Below are 21,922 nucleotides of genomic sequence, written 5' to 3'. Positions count from 1 at the left end.
TTTCTCACCATTTGACATCATCGTTGTGGCCCAGGTAGTGTCTCTGCTGCTGCTCCTCTGTGTTGTACAGCACCACCACTGAAGCATTGAAGTAGACAATCTCTCCCGTAGGAAGCAGGTACAGGTTGGAGCGGCAGTCACGACCACGGTAGCCATAACTGGACCACGCTTAGATTAAGGAAGATAGGTGATGCTGGACAGGATTACCAGAATATATTCAGCATTTTTATTTTATATATTTTGTTGATGCTTCTTACAAAGATAACTTAGAAACACCAAATCTTATTTTTATTTTTTGTAATTTCATGGTTTTCAGGGATACAGTTTGTGCTTTCACCCCTATTATTTATCTTACAGACAAATATGTGTCAGAACAGCTGTGAAAACAGAAGATATGATCATTAGTTTTAGAAAAATGTACTCCCACACCGGTCACGTCCATTAAGGCACAGACAGTGGAATGTGTTCTGTCCTTTAAGTATTTTGGAACAATTACTGATTCAAACCTGAACTCAAGCTGAAGCTGAAAAAAAAAGGGACTGTTTTATAATTCTGGTTTGCATATTTACTTGCAAAGGACAGAAACTCACTCAAACTTTTACATGGTCTAACAGGTTGATTGGTGAGCCAGTTGCATGTTGTATGAATCACAGCAGAATAAATCTAAATAAACCTAAAAATAAAGTAACGCTAGCCTGAGTCTATTAATCAGATATTTTAAATATCTAAACCATCCGAATCTTTAAGTAAACTGTTCGTGTACTTCTTAATTTCTCTGTCTGGATCAAGGATACACCCACTGGAGTTTGAGCTTATGGTAAGGCAGCGCCACCTTCTGGTCAAGGCTGTAAGTCCCCTTCTGCTGGTCTGGGACGTGCATGGTGACGGGACGGCCGCGGAGGAACATCCTCACGTAGCTGTCCTCTGCAGTTACAGAGGGAGGGAGGGAGGAAAAGCAAGATCACCAGTTAAAGAAAGAGAGAAGGACAAAGTAACACTCGTTTTGACCTCTGTACCATCACCCTCTCAAGCTTTCACAGCATTTTTTACTAATTTTATAACCAAAATGATTTTGTGTCAGTAGGAACATAATTTATTGAAATACTTCTTTAAGTTTCACCCCAGTAATGCCAATTTGAAGACAGCGGACGCAGCAGGAAGTCTAGAAACCTCCCAACTCAACACCTGACAGAATAATTTTCCCTTCTTTGGTGCTTGGTATAAGTTTTCAGACACTTTATGATTAAATATGCATACGAGGCCAGCTCACTCTAAATTTGTGCTACTTTGCATGCTTCAGAAGAGAAAATTAAACACTGAATAAAGGCAGCTTCATAATTATCATGTCTCTTTGGTGGCACATAAGACTTCAAAATGGGAACGAGGAAATATTGTTAACAGCCTCTCAGAAAAATCCTTTCTGAATACAGACAGGACTAAAACTGGAAAATCTGTTGTGTGTAAGTGTTGTTGAAGTTTTTCTAAAAGATTTTAAATCCATGTAATATGAAGTTTATACTTTTTTTGTTAAATTGAATAAAAAGCAATTTGCTGTTATAAAATGTAACAATAACGCACCATAAATCTTTCATAGCTGCTTCCTTGCATGTAGACAATTATCTTTTCATATAAAGTCTTGCATGCAATGAGGCATAAGTTTAATTAATTTGACCTAATTTGCATAAATGTCCAATAGAAAAAAAAACAATGAAGTAATATAGCATAACAGCACACCACCTCACAATTCACCAGTGCTTAAAAAGAAGTCACATTTTTGTTTGTTAAATATATATTAATGGGAAAATGCATAAACAGACAAACAGCTTCACATGATTAAACACTTTCCAGCAGTTACAGATCTTTTGTTTTACAACGTATTCAAAATCTCCAGTAGTCTCGTACTCATCTTAATGGGAGATCTTCTGCATTTCCAACATGCTCTAAAATAATTTAAATGGGACATCACTATCTCTAATGAGAAAATGCATTTCTTTGAAATGACAGTCAGAAGAATCCTTCAAGAGTTCTTCGAGGACTCCTGAAGGCTAATTGAGTTTCACACATGAGAGGCTGCTCATCCCCTTTACAGCAAATTAAAGTGTGACAGTAATTGGAGGCTGAGACATAACAGCTAACGCAATTAATTCACTCACTCACTCACTCGCTCGCTCGAATGGTGGGATTAAAATTGTATTTTATTTTACCTGCATTGAAAGTGCATTCTTTGGATTTGCTGGAACACAAAAAGAAAGATGGTGTTACAACTTCAATTAATATTATTTTGCACATTACACAATAAACAGCATGAATATTACAATCGTTTTCCGAAAGTGCTGAGAGGTGGATATATTATGTCTTTATAAATTATTTACTCATGCTACATCTCTCACCCACAGTTAATTGAAAATAGAGGGCAGACACACACAGAGTGTACCACACGTGTCCAAAGATGTGCACAACTTTTCGCCTTCAGAGGATGAGATGATGTAGTCTGAAGACAGGATTTAGGCCCATTTATTTAGAAATCCTGTTTGAATATTACATTCATACTAAATATGCCTCTGTCAGTGCGCCCCAGGGCGGCTGTGGCTACAATGTAGCTTGCCATCACCTGTGTGTGAATGGGTGGATGACTGAACGTGTAAAGCGCTTTGGGGTCCTAAGGGATTAAGTAAAGCGCTATACAAATACATGCCATGTACCATTTAATATAAGACCTAAAATGTGCAAAGTGAAAAGCATATTTTTAACAAAATGAGTCATAACTGACACGCAACATTTCCAGTATGACCTTTGAGAAAAGTGATTATTTACACTCCTTAGATTACTTTAGAAACTGCACCACTGATGGCAAGGACTATAAAGCAGAGGCCTGAGGAGCTTTCAATCAGCCCAGACATGTCAACAGCCAGCTGACAGTTGAGGCAGGAACTGGAAAGATCAGATCTGGTGTATACGATTATAGCTACGATGCAATATGGCACACTTTAATGTAAATAACGTCTTCACCTGAGAAAAGAAATAGCGGTGCTGTAGAGATTTCTGCGGGTAGGTCATTCATAGGTTGGATGGCTTTGACCAGTAGTCTGGTCAAACTCATGCCGTGTCAGAAAACATATCAAATAATATCTAACAGATTAATTTTCTTTGAACATTCATATATAATAAAAAAAAACAAACAAAAAAACAAACAAAACAGGAATTGGGGTATAAATCGTGCGGCTTTGTTGTGGTTCACAGTTATCAAACACAGCGACTGGTTTTAAAGGTTTGATTAGGATTTAAAGGTTCATTTCTTATATTCCTAGAATATGAATATAAACTATCACCTGGGAATAGTAGTTAACAGGCCTGGATACACAGAGGACCAGAAGACCTGATACTGAAAGGCTGGTTTGATAAAAATTTGATGAATTTCTTTTACCCTCAACTTGGCGAAACAAATAAAGAAAACAACAAAGTAGCTTGTATTTGCCCCGGGCTGGGCAAGTTGATACACATTTCTTTAACATTATATTTGATGCCTAAAACTTTCCAACTTGCTAGTTCTGCTGTGTAAACAGGTTTGTAAAGATGAGTCAGCAGACACAAAGCAAACAGAATTCCACTTTTCGCACTTTTCGTATTCGCAGACAGTGTCAGCGCTTATCAGTTAAACACACGGCAGACGTGAAACAGTGTGACAGAGAAGCATCGCAGTGGTCAGAATTAAAAGATGCCACACAGACAAGCTAAATGCATTTACAAGTAAAAATTACAACCGGCGAGTCAGCCACTCTGCCAGGATCCGTGATTAGACCTGCCAATCAACACCTGCCACATCAGCGAGAGCTGCAGATGTCCCTGAATCTGCTGTCACCCAATCAGAACTGCCTGCCAAGCATTTCGGCGCATGCTGAGAACTCAACCTAACCTGTCTGGATGCTATCAACCAATCGGGCTATCGGGATGTTGAAGCGCTGCCTCGGCTGACAGCTGGATGTCACCATGGCAACAGCAATAAAGGTAAGGCTTGATAAGATAAGAGGGAAATGGAAGTTTGGTCCTTACAAAGCAACAAGAGAATCAAGAAAGACATGCTTGACTTTTCTGAGTATTTCTATGGAAACACAGGCAAACAAATGACAGCAGCGAACACACTTCTCCTCCTCATGTAGAGTTATTGTACAACCACAGAGCAAGTCATATAATACAGATGAGTACTATGAGGAAAACTGCAGTGACACAGGATATTTGTCTCAGGTTCACAGGGGCTCAAACTGCTAACAAAGATAAACCACTCAAACTAGAATCAACATCTTACTATAGCAAAGTTAGTTTAGATTTAGGCTTAAATCCAAAGAGAAGAATGTAATAAGCAGGCACTGAAGATCATCACCAACCACACATGGCTGAACTGTGTACTCACTACACACAGTTCAACATTTAACTGCTGTCCAAGCACACTATTATTTATTCTTTTTTGCTTTGTTATTTTGAGATAATAATTTCAATATAATATCCATTTATTTGCTGTACTTAAGTTATCCAGCCTTGATCTGTTATGCATGGATTTGTAGGAGTATAACTAAGAAAAATAAACAAACAAAAACCTGGAAAGCGTCTTTTTTTACTTGGTCAACCTTTTTGATTTTGCCAGTAGTTCCAGATTAGGTGAATGATTTTGGACACAAGCTATCTTTTGGTTCCTGGTGATATGCGTTTTGTGAGGAGACATTTTGCCACATATTCTAATCGCTACCTCTTTGAACATTACAAATATGAGGAAACTCCCCGAAGGCTTTCAAAAGAATTGTTAACACCACAGAGGGAAAACCTGAAAGCATGAAACCTCCATACCTGGTGGGTCAGTTCAAAAAACAGACTAGTTGACAAAAAGAAGCTTTACCAAGGCTGCAGTATGAAAGTAACACATAAAGAAACTGAGTGAGTGGGAAAGACGACTGCGGCATACAAACATGAAAAGACCCCAGGCTGTGCCGTGTGTATCCTGATATTTGTTTAATGGGGAGTTTACTAAATAAAATCTTGACAGTATTGAGACATGTCAATAGCTCTCTAAGCTTACGGGTCAACTGAAACAATGATTTGAGATTTCTTTTATAGGTTTGTTACAATGTGAACAAGGGACCTATGCAAAAGGAAAACAGGAAAACGAGATGAGAGCCTGCATGTGTGTTTGAAGAAGATTAAAGAACAGCAGAGCAAACAGACGAGTCATCTGAGGGCCTGTGTGGCGTCTGTTGTGTCTCTGGGCAGTTAGAGGCGACCAGGAGGGGTTTCGGCTCTTTAAAGCAACCACATAAAGCCCTGTTTGTTCCTTGAGCATGTGTTTCTGTTTGTGTGCATGTGTAAGTGTGGTCTGCCAGGAAGATGAGGCGTGGCATGGCTCTAGCCAATAACAGAACACGATTGATCCAGAACCTGTAATTATGGCGGTCCATGCTGCGCAACTGGCAGCTGGACAGGGCACATAACTCTGCCTCTACAACCCAACGGCAGCGGCCGTCACTAGTCACCGGGTTTCCAGGCAGAGGGAACGCACAAACAGACCTCTCATTAACATGCAGCACCGAGGGTGTAGTTGGCCTTTTCTGTGGGCTCTCTGAAAACACAAAGGGTTCTTGTAAGAACCAGAGGGCACTAATGAGCACCGGTGCATCTGCAGAAAGATTAAAAGGACCGACATTTTTGTGCTGGACCATTTGTCACTTTGAATATATTGAACTTTAACCACTTTTTGCATGCAACAAAATCAGGATTTTTTATCTTGTGGTTTTAAATAATAAACTGATATTTTTACTCCTGCAGCTCAAACTTGCAAAAAGCATTGTTTTGTTTGTTTGGTTATCATTTTTTGCTGTTTACAAGAGACACATTCTCTCGTTCTTATAGGAAATCTTAAGTACTAGTTCCATCCATCTGGGAGATTAGAGTGATGTACACAGGGAGGCAGAAGATGTTGTGGTCCGAGTAATGGGACTCATCCCCCTGAACTGTGGTGGGAGTGGTGGGAGTGGTCAAGAGTGCATGCATCCATTTCCTGCTCAATTAGGACTTAAGTACTGCAGCAGCTATAACAATAGACATGAACATAGTTGACTTTCTTCATATTTTCACTTGTGCGCAAAATACATTAGTGTATTTTGTTTTAGTCATAAACTAATCAACTCTGACACTTATGAGGCATCAGACAGTTTCCAGATAGCGAAAGAGGGAGGAAGAAAAATCTGCATTTTTAATGCAATGTTATGCTTTCTAATGATTGTTAGAATCAGAATAGTTTCATCTAACCAACTTCAGATTTCCTGTAAAATTATAAACCTCAAAAAGCAAATGCTGAAGGCACAGTTTTTCCATGTAATACATTCTAGATCTAAGTGATACAAACACAAAAAGGAGGAGATGACAGACTGAACATGATATGAATCTTTTCCTTTTCCGTAGCGTATGCAAACCCTGTACAATACTCGTGCTACCCTAACTTTGAAATGACTTATTATATGAAAATAAAGACAGACACATTGATGTTAAACTGGTTCAATGTGGTGCAAAATAGTCCTCTCCAATCAGACACATGCTCAGTATGTTTGCTGCATGTAGAGCAGGATGTTCAATCAATGTTATCAATGTTTCTGCAAGCTGTGCAGAATTGATAATGGTAACATCAGTCCCACAGCTTCCTTAGCTTCCCATCTCTGGTCATAATGCGACAGAGGATTACAAAACAAAAGTCTTAGGAGCATTTTGAGTTGATGCTCAATTAGCTACTTTTAACTTGTTTCGGAAATCAATGAATTAATTTGGAAAACTTGAAAATTAAATAGTATATAAAAGTGCACCAAGCTCAGCAGCAAATTAAAGTAGAGCAGATGATGACGGGTACTTTGTAAAACCTGAACATGTGTAATATTCTTGTTGAAGTTCAGGGTGTCCAGTAAAGCAGGAGCTCTGTCTCATCTGCTGTCAGAGTCAGTCAGGTTTAACAGAATAATGAGTTAGCCGACAGATCTGCTGAGTACAGAGCGACTGGTCCGATGTCACATCACATTCAGTACATCTGTCTGTGTGCGTTTCATAACCAGGCAGAAATGTTCATTAGCAGCAAAAACAGCAGCTTATGCCTAAAATGGTTTAGCATTTGCATAATGTAATGAGTTTATAATAAAGAAATACACAATATTTTCACAACAGCCAGATAGATGGTTTTTACTTTGAATGCACTTGTTATGTGAATGTTAGCTAAATAAATAAGCATTTGTAACTCACCTTATTCATATTTGTTTGAACAAAACATTTAAAACTCAAAGTATCACACAGTTTAGCATTTTTTCATAAGACCTGCCCCTTGCCATTAGGCTCATGGTCGATGAACTCATCAAGCTTTGTTGTTTTATTCATGTAACCATGCAGCTGCCCCTCCCCACAGCCCTGCAGACAGAGAAGCCGACTGCATCTAATGGTTTGCGTGACAACGGTTTCAAAAAGCAGCACCACTTCCCCTGAATGTCTTCAAACCTAAGCACTGACTGCTGACTTTGTTTGGAGTGAAAACAACCAAACATTTCAGAGGGTAAAGCCTGAATGCATTTACCCACCAATAAAAACTGTATTTAATTTTCTTTTCATTTAAACTGCAGCTGAGGGACTAGTTGTAACAAAAACAAGTACCTCTCTTTATAAAAGCTGTGTATTCATTTTCCATAATGGAGATACCAACCAGCCATCCAAGGTTTAAAGCTACACAGTTTCCTTTATGACATGCAAACAACTTAGGTCGTAATTAGCATGTCTTTGCCTTTCAAATGATTCCCAAAGGCTCTGCTTAAAGTCTGCTTCTACTCAATTCTAGTTAATCATTGACTACTCATTGTAAAGCAGCAAATTACCTGGGTGATTTCTTCATGTCTGCAAGGTTTCCGTTACACTAAACGTCAACACTGGTGAGCAGTCAGAGCGGTTCTTCTCCTGTCCAAAGCCACACCAACACACGGACTTCCTCCTTCACTCTGCAAACTTTTAGCTCAGCCTGAAAGGTCATATTATCCAATCAGAATGCACTTCCTTATTGTCCAGGCACACCCCTTTCTGCACAACTACCACGCCTCCCTTTTACCAAGAACTGCTAGAAACATGATACATCAGCAGAATGAAAGGAGTAATGGAGACAGTAGAGGAGAGGAGAGAAATCAGGTCATATCATCCAATCAGAATCCACTTCCTTACTGTGCAGACACGCCCCTTTCTGCACAACTACCACACCTCCCTTTTACCAAGAACTGTTAAGCATGATACTTGAATGAAAGGAGTAAAGGAGACAGCAGAGCAGAGTAGAGTAGAGTAGAGCAGAGTAGAGCAGAGTAGAGTAGAGATAAGGATCAGAATCAGGCCGCCAAAGACTATAATTGAGTCCACTGGATGCTTTGGAAAATGTTTATTTAGACATTTCTGGGTTTTTGTTTTTGTTTTGTGTGTTTTCTTAAACCATGGTTACACAGCAGTAAAATTCCAATTAAGGACAGTCAGTGAAGTAAAGTTTTACTTTACTTTTACAGTTTCTTTGAACCAGAGAGATCTGCTGACAGATTTCTTTAATTTACCACAGCAGCATTTCTTTATCATGTAAAAAAAACTGACACGCACTGCTGAAATGTATCGTCTTTTTCTAATATTAAGATATTGCAGCGATTAAATGCGTAAAAAACTTCCTTGAGCCGACAGGAAGCAGAGTTTCACTGGTCTGACCCACCTAAGATTAAAGTAGTTTGCATGTAGCCCATTTTATGCGCTTTCTGCAGTTTTGTCAGTGGTGATCACTGTGGTCATTATACATAAATAAATAAATAAACACCAGTGTCTTGTAATAACCCCCAAAATTGTGCTCTCACTTTTAAATTGCCTTTTCAAAAATGTAACTATGCCCTTGTCAAAAAAATAATCCTATTAAAGAGCAACATTTTTATTGTTTCCCAGCTTAAGATGGCATCATGGCAACACCTCTGAGAGGATGATTTAAAACAACAAGAGTAAAACCAAAGACTGAACTGATGTATGATGAAAAATCCATCCATCCCTCCATCCATCTTCTTCCGCCTATCAGAAGCCGGGTCGCGGGGGCAGCAGCCTAAGCAGAGAACCCCAGACCTCCCGCTCCATGGCCTCCTCCAGCCTTTCTGGAGGAACTCCAAGGTATTCCTTGGCCAGCCAAGAGATATAATCTCTCTAGCGAGTCCTGGGCCTGGCCCGGGGCCTCCTCCCGGTGGGACATGCCCGAAACACCTCACCCAGGAGGCATCCTTGTCAGGTGCCTGAACCACCTCAACAGGCTCCTTTCAATGAGGAGGAGTAGCAGTTCTACTCTGAGCCCCTCCCGGACTGCCGAACTCCTGACCCTCTCTCTCAGGGGGAGGCCAGCCACCCCTCAGAGAAGGCTCATTTTCACTGTGTGTATCTGCGATCTCATGACTATGATAACTAACGATAAACGTTTTCAATATTTGTTTGCTTATATGAGGGACCCACATGTTTCATTCATTTGCTGTGGTATGCTGCTACATCAGTGTCCATTAAAAAGTCATTTTAAAGACAAACAGCTGAGTAACTCCAAACATCTGGAATCTAGTGTACTGACTGTAGAAACTTAACAGTTGGTGAGAAAAATCAGTTAAACAGTCTGAATAACTGAAGCTTCACTTACACACGTCTATGTTGTCCTGTAGGTGTACCGCACACATGCTCATTTTATCCATGATAGGTATCTGACACTGAACCTACTGTTATACCTAAAAAACTATGATCTTCTCTAGATACTATATTAGGACTTACATTTACACTGACACTGCTTTCTTTATAATAACAATTTTTTTGCACTTTTCTGGGATGATAATGGATGGAGAGCATCTCCACATACATTGTAAAGGGTCAGGTTGCTTATTATTTTACTTGTTCTTCACCGTTTTTCCAGCATCTGACTGGGACAGACTGCCAGACTGGTTCAATTACTGCCAGTTAAGTCTGCCTACAGACAGAAGACAGTGCAGCGGTAAGACAGCTCATTACGACTAACGCACTGAACTTCATCACAGTCCTTCTGACCCACAGTTTGTTAGAAAAAAAGATTTCAGACTGGTTGTCATGGCAACACAGTCGAGCAGCAATCTCCAGGGATGAAAAATGAAGCCTGTTTGGAAGTGGTGAAAACTGCAATCCCTAAAATGACCACTTGAGACAGACTCCCATGCTGTAACGCCCAAACCTAATGACTTATAATGACTGTTTTTCCACTGCAAGGCTCAGCCTCACTGCAGAACCATACTTGCCAATCTTAAGACCTCAAGATTGGCAGGGGGGGGGGGGGGTATACATATACATATACAAAATGAAACTGGCATTTTACAGTATTTATTTATTTAACACTATTTATTTAAAGTAAGTTAAATGTCACCGTTATTACTGTCCCCCAGCCGGGGCTGTCCATTTTCAGAGGCTGCATCCACGTGAGGACCCCTCCGTGGCTTAAGTGGGCCAGGTCCTCTGAAAGCCGGGTAGGCCGGAAGTGAGTGACTGTGACGGTCTAGCTTTCTCGGTGGAGTGAAACTCTGCCGTCTGCTCCTTGCTATCTAAATATAACCGGACGCTGGCGTAAATTTTGGACCATCTCACACTTCTGTTTTCTGTTTGACGTTTATTCAGCTGTGTGGAAACCCCCAGAGGAACCCACCGAGGGATTAATAAAGTTGTATTTAATCTAATGTAATAACTTTAATCTCAGCCAAACCACTTTACTGAGGAACACATAAAACACTGAAAAAAGTCAAACAATATCATTGTTAGGTTATCTAAGTGACTTATCATGTTTAACCTGAGTAGCAAAAGACCGCGGGGGTTTGAAAACGATGTGCCGGGAGTTCGCTGTTCTCGCCGGCTCACATATTTGAAGTTCACACAGCTACATTCCCTCCTCAAAATATGCTAAAAGTTTATTTTGCAATCCAGAAAGAGTAATAAGAGTAATATTAAAACTGAGTAGCGGCCGCCATTGTTGGAAACTGGAATTGGCTGGGCCGCGTTATGAATTCTGTGATATGCTTTTTCAATTTTGTTCGGGAGAATGGTGGCTCCGGGAGATTTTCGGGGGGGGGGCACTGAAATTCTGGATTCTCCCGGAAAAATCTGGAGGGTTGGCATGTATGAGCAGAACATGTGCAGCCTGATACAAACATTATTTTGGTAGATTTCCCCTAAAGGACAAATGCAGAGGTAGAACCTTTCTTATAACTCACCCGTGTAACAATTAAGGCTTTAAGTTATGCATTATTAGGGATATTTTTGATAAACCTGTGGGAAGCAGGAAGGCTTTTGGCTCTCTGCTGGATTTCACCTTCACCACTTTGACTCGCTCTAAAATATTTGTGCTGTTGTTGCCTTTTGGAGCACTTTTATTGCATTATCTGACAAACAACAGGGTTTAGCTGTGGTCAGTACTTTAGTGTTCCAAACATTAAGAGTTGTCCATAGATTTTGCATTAAACGTCTATATTTTCACACCAGCCCTCAGATAAAGGCTGTTACCTTTTGCCACCAGAGGAGCTGCTGGAGGATGTTGTTCGACTCCGACTCTCCGCCCCCATCTCTCTCCTCACCAGGGTGAGACGCTCTGTGGACATACTCTTTCTGAAGAAGGGAAGAGGAGGGAGAACTCTTGATGTTTTGGTGAACAAACTGTAACATTACCATTTTTTACATGGAGTTACAATTGGGTTAAAAGGGGATTAAAAACAACAGTTGATTGCTAAGTTAATGCCTAGTCAATTAAACTTAAAGTATCAAACAAGAGAAAGTAAAGTGTACTTAATGATGGTATTTTACATAAAGTAAATTAACTTTAACTGTCAATTAAAGAATACATCAAATTTCAGTTCCATTTTTATTAACGTGAATAGGGGATTAAACAATAGGGCACCCTTGCAAACGACAAAATGAAAAGTCTTGTTATGTTGTGTTCATCATCTTTGCTTTCCATTCTTAATCCTACCTCTTTATAGACTGTAGCACCTCTTTCTTTGGAGATGAAGGCGAAGAAAGGAGACGTTTCTGTTGAATGTAGCCATTACTCAGAGGTCGGGAGGGAAGAGCCTGCAGGAGCTGTCGCACTGAAAGAAAAGAAAATGCCATGAGCACAAAGTGCGTACAGCTTCCCAGTTCCAGACCACAGTTAAACTTTTAATTTACCACTCCAGATCAATGCCATCAAGGGAAACAGAAGATTTCTATATTTGGCATATAAGCAAATGTGATTTGCATGCTCAGCTTCAACTGACAACACAAAGCTTTCATTTTAGCGGTGGCTGGCCATTCTGACTTGTGACGAACGGAAATTAAAAGAAAGTATGATTTTATATCAGAACTTAGCAGTAGCAGGATTAAGTCAATTTAAGGTATTTATATCATTTCTAAATACTAACATAGTAAAAGTTAAGAACTGCAGCACAGATATAGTTGGGATCTGAAACCACCTGATTGGAGAGCAATGACATTTATCTTGGAATATGAAAAGCAGCAACATATTTCAGCTTTACAGAAGCACTGATGTTACCTACCCTTGGTAGGTGGTGCTGCAGCTGTAGTGGCCAGAGATCTCCTCCCAGCATGAACGCCTCCTGGTTGCTTCCCTTGGCTCTGCTCCTCACAATAGCCGAGCCGGCGCAGGGCATCAGCCAGAGCCGCCTTAAGCAGCTGGATCTCGTCCTCTTGTAACTGCAGCCTCTGCTCCAGGTGAGAGACCCGGTCCTCCATGTCCATGTTACTGCTCGCCGACACAGTGTCATCTGGAGAGTTTAAGTGTTTAACATTTTAGTTTTAATGAATTCTAGGGGTTATAATGTAGATTTCAAGAGTTAAACCAGAAAGATAAAGGAGTCACATGCAGCTGCATATGGGATTGTGAGAAAAGAATAAAAAACTTAAATAAAAAAGAACCTAAAAATGTTTACAAAACAAAAAAACAAACAAATATCACAATGAGTTTTAAGAACTTCAGGTGCACATTTTTAAATTTATTATGGATTTTCTCTAATCCACACAGGTTCAAAAGTATACATACACCTGCAAACACCCCCACTAATATTTGCTTAAATGTCCCTTTGCAAGTTGCACCTCAACCAAACGCCTTTGGTAGCCATCAACAAGCTGCTGGCATAATTCTGGCTGCACATTTGACCGATCTTCTTGGCAGAATTGTTATAGTTCACTTAAAGTGATTGGTTTCTTGAATGGACCCCGCTTTTAGTCCACAAACTCAGTTGAGCTTAAAAGTATTAATTTTGGAGCAGGAGCTTCTTTCTTGATCAGCACTTTCTTAGTCTATGGTGCTTCAAAGCTCACTTTAGAAAATACTGATTTGCAATTCAATTAAGTTTTATTTATATAGCGGATTGGTCTCAACGCACTGTATATTGTAAGATAAAGACCAACAATCAAATGACAACCTTTGAGCAAGCCCTTGGAGACAGTGGTCAAAGGAGCTTGCAAAGAAAAGCGTCTGGACTTCTTTAAGTTACTTGAAGACGTTTCACCTCTCATCCGAGAAGCTTCTTCAGTTCTAAGGTCTTGGAGACAGTGGGAAGAAAAACAAAATCCCTTTAAACAGGAAGACACCTCGGGCAGAACCAGGCTCAGGGAGGGGGGCTTTCCCAGCTTTCAGAGGATTAGTGAATTCAGTGAGTGCTGTCAAACAAATCTTTTTTATGCTGACAAAGAGAAACTACCAACTGTAGTCAATTATGACCATTAGTGAGACATTAATAGGCCTTGGTAAGTTACAGGACACTATAGAACCTTCAGCACTACTCATTAGTGAGTGCACACATATATTTGAGCCTGGAGGTGGACTTTTGATCCTGTGTGGATAACAGAAAATCAAAAATAAATCCCAACATGTGCACCTAATTCTTCTTTTTCAAAGTCATTAAAGATGTGTGTCGTACAATCGTTCCACCCCAGAAAAAGAAGAGTTCAAAGAAATCATTAAAAGCCCAGGATTACCATAGCATTCATTCATACCCATGATAAGCGCATGTAAACTAATGACCGCAGCTATATACAGGAACTCTTGGGGTTATTCTTTAAGAGCAAGCATCTGTTTCAGTGTTGTGGATATCCGCTGCTGTGGCTGCTGCTTTGTAAATCAGTGGTGTTAAATTTCTAGGTGGGGACAAGAGCTTAAAGGTATTGTGACCATTTTCAATAATTCAGACTGAGAATGAGTGTAAATGACAGAAGACGAATAACAGCAGGAAGGAAAACCAATCAAGGACATGCAGACGGGGAGGAAAAAAACAAAGAGGGATAAGACAGAGAAACAAAGCTTTTTTATTATGTTTTTGTGTATTAAAGAGGAAATTATGAATATTTAAGTTCTAATATATTAGAACATTTAGAAAATGGGGTTTCAAACTGCAGGTCAGAGAAATCTGGAAGCAGAAAAACAAACTGGCTCCTCGTTTCCTCTTCGTAGATGCATTTTTTCCATGAATAATATTGGCAAGTTCTCAGCGCAGATAAACATATTACATTATCTGTGACCACAACACTGGATGCCAATTTGCACTGAGCTAGTTAAATGCTTTTACTGTGGAGCTGCAGCATGAGGACAGTAAATTAAACTGCATTTATTTTTCCAGAAATGCCACCACAGGCACAGACTTTTTATTAATACATTACTGTAAGACAGTGACTTAACAGCGCTCTTGGAGACTATCCTTTAAACTTAAAGGTACCCTGAGGATTTTTATCAACCACAGCTTGCTGTGTGGAAAAATCTTTTGATTGGCAGTCCCGACATGTTTGTGCAGTCTGTGCATTTGTTTGCAGCATTTGTGCCTTTTTTGTTTATGCAACCACTGCTGACAACTGCAGAGGGCAGTAATCAGAGGAAAACGACTGCTGGCTGAAACAAACACGGATGTGAGCGATGAAAACATGAATTCAACATCACTGTAAATTTGTTACTCAGTCTTTTTGGTCTGGATATGCTGTATAACACTTTTGTTTCCCAAATCATTTACAGTACAAACAGCCTGGTATAGTGACTAACTGGTTCAGTGTGAAACGTGATATTTCAAAATGAGTATTTCAGTAAATGTATGTATTAGTAAAAACATACTTTTTGCTAATAAATACACGTACAGGAATTCATATAAGCTCCTGTTGACCTCAACCCACACACATCCACCAAGCTGACTACCTCCAGTCCTCTCCAACTCTTTTCAGCCTAATCGCACATCATCTTTCCACCCATCGTGATGACATCATTGTGGACTGGCGAGCTTATCAAAGGTAAACTGCCCGGTGTGGATTATTTAAATCTGTGACCCACATTATCAGATTACAACCTGATAAAATGGAAGACAAGTTTTCAGTTGGACGCATCATAACAACTGTTCATGAGGTCTGATCTCACAGCCACCATCTCCAGATCAAAAATACATATTTCCATTCATACGTTAATGCTTTCAAAATCTTATAAGTATGGAAAAAAGAAGGAGGTCCTGCTTCAGCCTGTTCATTTGACAGGCTGAATAGATGAGGTGTGCCCAACAAAGTAATGTGTGAGTGTAAGATGATAATTATCTTTTATCTTTGAGATCTAGTTTCATTAACTGGTTGCTGTAAGACTGAAAAGGGTTTAAATGAATGTTAATAGGTATAATAACCATTTTTCTACTTCACTGGAACAAACAGTGAGATATCTAACAATCACAAACAAAACAAGCAATATTTGTAAACATCAGGTATTGCTCCAACTTTACACAGTGGTAGTGGTGTGGAAAAGACAGATGAAGCTATCGTTTATTTACAAATAAATCAAATATCACCATAAAACAACAACAAAAACAGCCAGGCTGCATTAAAGATGCATATGCATTTGAAAGATAAAAGACCGTGACATGTTCATATAACCCAGAAATATCATAAATGGAAAAAAATGAGATGATCTACCACAAACTTCCTCCCTGATCCGTGTTATTTTTAAGTCATCATGTGATCGCAGCATTTTTGCAACAATGTTTATTTATAAACTTGCAGTAAAAGAGCGCCACTCTTCAAAAAGGGATTTTATACTTTACACTGCTTCAGCACAAGGCACCACGATGCTCAGCATTGTAAACTGAGACACAGGCAGTACTGTTACCCTTACTGTGTTACATTTCATAGTCAAATGACACAGGAAGAAGCCATGAGGAAACTAAGCTTCCGATTTACATACAAACATGAAGTTCAGGGGAGATTTGCATGGCAGAGTTGACCTACGCAGATCAGCATCTAAGGTAAGATTGTCTCAGCCCTCCATCATTGTTTCTCTTCTTCAATGAAAAAGCAGTTTGGGTGTCCCTGTTTAACACAATACTTACAAAAGTCCATCTACAAGAAAAAAGCAAGAAACTCTCCAGCTGGCTTAAAATGCAGTTATATTGACACATTGTATACATTAAATAATGTAATTTCAGTGTCACCAGGACATAATTACTGCATGTACAGAGTCGCCAGTCAGCACTGATAGAAACTGTTTACAATGTTTGCTGACTTTTCCCCCAAATAATGTTTTTTTTGTTTGTTGTTCTTTTTAAAAGGAATGAGTACAAATAATTAAAACAAGCTGAAAATGGAGACACAAAACTAGGAATAGTTGTCAGCTGAAGAGGGAGAAGCCAGAATGTAGGTGGGAGGAGATCACGAGTTGAACTAACCGAGAAAGGATAAAGAGGTGGGAGAAGAATGATTCATTTTTATCTGACTACTGCAGTATCACGTTTATCTAAACTACTGTGACTAGTGAGTACACTTAATTAAGGAGACAAACAGAATGAGGTGGAAGGCAGGAGAGACAGTTGCAGAGACAAAATGAAACGACCTAGAATGAACAGTTTTGCCTTAACAGGGCTTTGTCTGCAATCGTCCAATACTCAGACAGCTACAACATGAACTCCTTAGAATATAAAATACTTTCCTAGTTTGATTTTGGATCATTTTAAGGGTATGAATATTTGTAACTTAAATTCAGGTCCCTAAATCAGAGGATTTCATCTCCTTTACAGGGGCTATTTTAGCACCGCTCACACAAGCCTCTTCATGTCAGAGCTTTATCAACTGGCAACAGATTGAGCTGAGCTTCAGTCGTGTAATCTGATGCTAATGTGCTAACCTTATTATGTTGACATACATGGCAGCCATTCACGTGAGCATCTCGTAAAAGTGTTTATACGAAACTTGTAAAAAGCATTTAATATTAAAAGACACAAACTGCTGTAGGTTTATTTGTTGTTTTCATAATTGTACTGTGTTCTGTGCTGCTAACACTGGTCACAAAGCTGCTAACATCAGCTTTGTGACCATCCATCCATTTTTCTTCCATTTATCCAGTTCTGGCTGGAGCCTTCCCAGCTGTCACAGGAGAGGCGGGGTACACCCTGGACTGGTCAACTGGATTTGAACCCAGGACCTTCTGGCTCTAAGGAACAGTGGTAACCAAGGTACCAACATGGTGAATATTGTGATGAAAAACAAAATCCACTGGTTTTGGTCATATGGTCATAAAAGGAGACATATTACACTTGTTTCCAGCTTCAGATTTTATTGTAAAATGCATGATTGGCAACTTAAAATAATCCACATTTATCCCATAATACAGTGTAAACCTCCAGTTTAAGCTTTGCCTGCTTTAACCCAACCTTTTCTGACTGATTGCACCTCGCAAACAAGACAGCCTCTGCCCCTATTCAATTCAATTCAATTCAATTTTATTTATATAGCGCCAAATCACAACAAAAGTCGCCTCAAGGCGCTTCATAGATACAGAGAAAAACCCAACAATCATATGACCCTCTATGAGCAAGCACTTTGGCGACAGTGGGAAGGAAAAACTCCCTTTTAACAGGAAGAAACCTCTGGCAAACCCCTACTGTACACTGATTTTATTTGAAATTTTGTCCACGTTTAATATGAGAATACACATTTGTAAGAGTCGATACTGTACACCTATATGATGTGTACAGATCTAACTTTATTCCCCTTGAGGTGCGTTTGTGTTGCTGCCTGATGAGTTGCAGAGTTTGCACTAGACTTGTTAAATGTTACTTAAGAGTCAAAGTAATCAAGGAGGCATATGGTGGCACAGGAAACAGTAAACAAAGAGAGATCAGCAGAGTTCACCTCTGCTGATTTTATCTCATCTACTGACAGGACACCTGTTTAAAGAGCGCTGCAGCACCGGCTACTTTTCAATTTGCCCTTGAATCATCTCACACAGACACACACACACACACACACACACACACACACACACACAGACCTCAGTGGTATTCTCTTGCTGTCATATAAACCTAAGCCCAGATCTATTTGACATTCAGTAAGCATTACACACACACAATACGAGCTAACTTCCATCTCCAGCACAGCACAGCACTGTACTTTAAGCAAAGCTGATGTGAGGATAATACAGACATGGCTGCTATCAGGGAACAGAAACATGCCGACAGATGGAAAAAGGTAGTAGACAAAAGAAAAGGATGGATGGAAAAAAGAAAGTAACAAAGAAGAAATCAGAGGGAATGGAGTAAAAAGAAAAACAGATGTAAGAAAAATGTGGATGATGAAATCCAGACGAATGCGTAAGTGTGATCCTGTCAAAGAGGTAGGGAGGTCGGCACAGGACAATACGAAGATTGTTGGCTGCTGGAATATTTATGCTGCAGTGAAGTGATGATGAAGGTGGAGCTCGATGTGCCTACCTGCCATTGTGCTACGCTGAGTGCCTGGTCACTCCTCCTGTCAATCAACCAGTCACTCAATCCACAGAGCAGTCAGTCAGTCAGTCCACTTGCCCTCACTCTTCCTCCTTAGAGACTTCCTGGACTCCCACTCCCTCCCCTTCCCATCTGTGACCGGTGCTTGCTCACCCTCTCGCTCTCTCTCTATCTCATACACACACACAAAAATAAATCATCTCCCATCCTCTTTTGCTGACCCACTCCTTCCTCCACCTCCACTTCCTCCTTCCTGTGCCACTCCCTCTTCCTCCTCCCTGTGCCACTCCCTCTTCCTCCTCCCATCCCCTCCTCCTCCCCTCTCACTCTCCTCTTTTTTTCTACTCCTTCCCTTACATCCCTCCTCCTGTCTCATTAATTAGCTACAGGCAGAGAGAAAGCTGAGGCAGAAGGGGTGGAGCCTGGCTTAGGGCCACACAAACACACTGCACCAGCATCAGCATCAGCACAGCCAGGCACCACCAGGAAGAGATGCGTCCAGGATCAATGACATGCACTCACACACCCACAGAAAGGATACACACCACATGAGAATAAATGCCACCACTGTAGTCTGTGTCCTTGCTGGTAAAAATGTATAAACTGTCCAGTTACCATGCAGTATATTCTCATTCAAGATCTACATCCACTCATCTGGAAATGTTTCAAACTGGTAACAACAGTATGGCCGATTTTGGTGCTTTAAAAGATGAGTCTGTGATATTCTACAGACAGGAAAAGGCCAAAACCAATGATAACAGATCGATTTCCAGTCTATGTAGCTAAAGTGTGATACAGCTTAATCTTCTGTGCTGCACTGTATGCTGTTGCAGCCTGCTTAAGGGACGATAGATTATAATGCCAACAACCCACAATATTATAGAGAACTCCACTCATTGCATGATCCCTAATGAGCAGCACCTGGTGAAAACTGGGAGGAAGAACCTTCAACAAGAAGAAACCTCATTTCACAACATAAAATATGTGTTTGTGAAGTGTTTTCCTCACCCTATACCAACATTTAAATAAATAATACAGTAAATCTTATATTTTAAACACATGCCATTTGAATTGAAACCTCAGCGTACCATGAAGATAGAAATTGTTCAGCAGACTGGTGCGTGACGCTTTTTTCTTTTCATTGCCACTAAACAGAGTTTGCAAATGGCAGCTGTGCAGCGTACAGTATGCCACGATTGACGGGTTCGTCGCTGTAACGCTCAAACACTGCTTCAGCCGCTAGTCATTTCAGGCTTCAGCTGGAGGAACAGACTGTACTCTGCACTGGTAAAGTGGCACTCTGCAGGTTGCACAGCATCACTTTGCACTGTAAACGTGGTCCAGATGTCAGTATGGATTCATGCACTCATGCGCGTACTTTCGTAGAGATAACAGGTGCATGTTGTTAAATACACCACTGCAACAAAGATGAATCATAAAATATGGATGTGCAAAGGGAAATGGCCCATTTAGAGTCTTGTTTCTTCAGATAAAATAGTGAGATATGAGATTTAGTTAAAAATCTTTTTCATGCCCCACTGATGACCAAATTAAATTTGCATATGAAATGCAAACTATTATTAAAACCTGAACCCAAATAACAAAACAAACTAAATTGCTAGTTAGTAGCGTAAACCTCCTGTCGACTCTAAAACAACACCACGGAGAGAAGTGAGGCACACTGAAATTTATTGTGAGGCCATTAACGACGTCTGTGTGCAGACTTTAATAGCTGAGAATCACTTAATGCCTGTACAGTGTGTCCTCATATGTCTCTGTGCTAAAGTTATCACAATATGACCAAGTACATTCGATTCAAAGGACAACTGTGCAATTCTGAAATGAGCTCAAGAGTAAAAGCTCTGAGGACTGAGAAAGAATGTATAAAGAAGCCTGATGTGTTGTATTTACCTCAACAGCATCATTTAGATAAAAGCTATAAAACCTGTCAGTACTGGAAATGCTAAACTAACTCATTATACTGCCCTACAAATAGAACATCCAGCTTTATTGGAGCCAGACGTTCAACATGTTCAAAGAGACTATGTGTTTAATTTGACTAGAAAATTTTTTAAACACTGGAGAATCCAAACTGCATTTGGCTCAAGCGTTGACCAGGACATGACAACAGATCGGATCAAGATGGAGGATCTCTGGTTACAGCAGTGAGAGGACAGCTGGCAGATACAAGAAGATTGACAGACAGGTCAAAGGAAAGGGAACGAAACAGGGTGCTTCAATAGACACATAAAAGATGACACATTTTGGCTAAGTTAAACTCTCTAGAGCTTCCTGTTGCTAACAGAGTCTACTAACAGAATTATAACACACTCTGTTCTCTACTTAGCTCATTCCTGTCTACCTGCAGCCTGCTACCTGCAATAAGACACCATCATGTTATTCTTATGACTGATTCACACTTCACACAGGCATATTTCAGCACCTAGTTTAAAACTAAACACTGTTTATTGTCTGACTGTAGTATCCAGACACAGATTAAATACTGTGCTTCACCCTGTTGACCACGGAGGGTGCAAATTACTTCTGTTTTTGCTTTCAATAATTTTAGCAGTAGAGTCCCCACTCAAAGTCACAATCCAAACCAGCTAAAAACAACCCCATGGCATGTTCGTGCATGAAAATGCTGTGGTGAATAGCAGGTAAAAAAAAAATACAGTCTGAAAATAATACAGCAACCATAATGTAAGAAATCAGTCTGCATTTAATGGATGAGAACCTACAGCCTTCATGGCACACTGTGACACCTCATTAACGTACCCACTTGTATCTTAAATGTCCTTCAAATAAATAGTCCAAAAAGGAAACTTGTCAGTTTTATCAGATGGCAATAACCTATATATAAAAAACAGCAATGTATTCATATTATTAACTGCTGATTTAAATCAAAGTGCCATTTTTGTTTTAACATTTAAAGTGAAGAAGCCAAAAAGCCAGTCATTATGCATCCAAAGTGGTCCAAATAAAACAGTTGACCCTCAGCTGCAGGACCAGCTGTCACTCAACAAGCCTCCACTGTAACTTACAAGCAAAATTTTCCTCTTTTTGTTTTAATTTGAGCTCAGCTACTCTGAAGATCAACGAGCCGAGGCTGTGCATTT

General features: G+C 40.0%; 1 protein-coding gene and 1 long non-coding RNA gene across 4 annotated transcripts in view; one reads left to right on the top strand and one right to left on the bottom strand.

Annotated features, from left to right (window-relative positions):
- The window catches only part of eml2 (EMAP like 2), a 32,916-nt gene that overhangs the window by 9,522 nt on the left and 1,472 nt on the right, over nt 1–21,922 (bottom strand). Inside the window, exons 1-7 of one of the 3 annotated variants that reach the window (XM_085130936.1) lie at nt 18,789–18,920; nt 12,600–12,827; nt 12,035–12,152; nt 11,572–11,673; nt 2,205–2,233; nt 795–924; nt 9–158 (exon numbers count right to left, since the gene is read on the bottom strand). In XM_085130936.1, the coding sequence (XP_084987062.1) occupies nt 9–158; nt 795–924; nt 2,205–2,233; nt 11,572–11,673; nt 12,035–12,152; nt 12,600–12,827; nt 18,789–18,795 (764 nt within the window). In that variant the 5' untranslated portion in view covers nt 18,796–18,920. Of the gene's footprint in view, nt 1–8; nt 159–794; nt 925–2,204; nt 2,234–7,889; nt 8,553–11,571; nt 11,674–12,034; nt 12,153–12,599; nt 12,828–18,788; nt 18,921–21,922 lie in introns of those variants that run through there. The other 2 variants (XM_085130935.1, XM_085130937.1) reach the window with 2 other exon arrangements.
- LOC146503794 (uncharacterized) lies at nt 2,938–3,214 on the top strand. Its single transcript, XR_014868747.1, has 2 exons — nt 2,938–3,052; nt 3,086–3,214. It is a non-coding gene; the product is annotated as an uncharacterized LOC146503794 (long non-coding RNA).

This window comes from Neolamprologus multifasciatus, chromosome 14 (genome assembly GCF_963576455.1).
Source record: "Neolamprologus multifasciatus chromosome 14, fNeoMul1.2, whole genome shotgun sequence".
In the NCBI taxonomy this organism is placed as follows: domain Eukaryota; kingdom Metazoa; phylum Chordata; class Actinopteri; order Cichliformes; family Cichlidae; genus Neolamprologus; species Neolamprologus multifasciatus.
The sequence above is the reverse complement of the archived record's forward strand: the minus strand, read 5'-3'. Positions and strand labels throughout refer to the sequence as shown.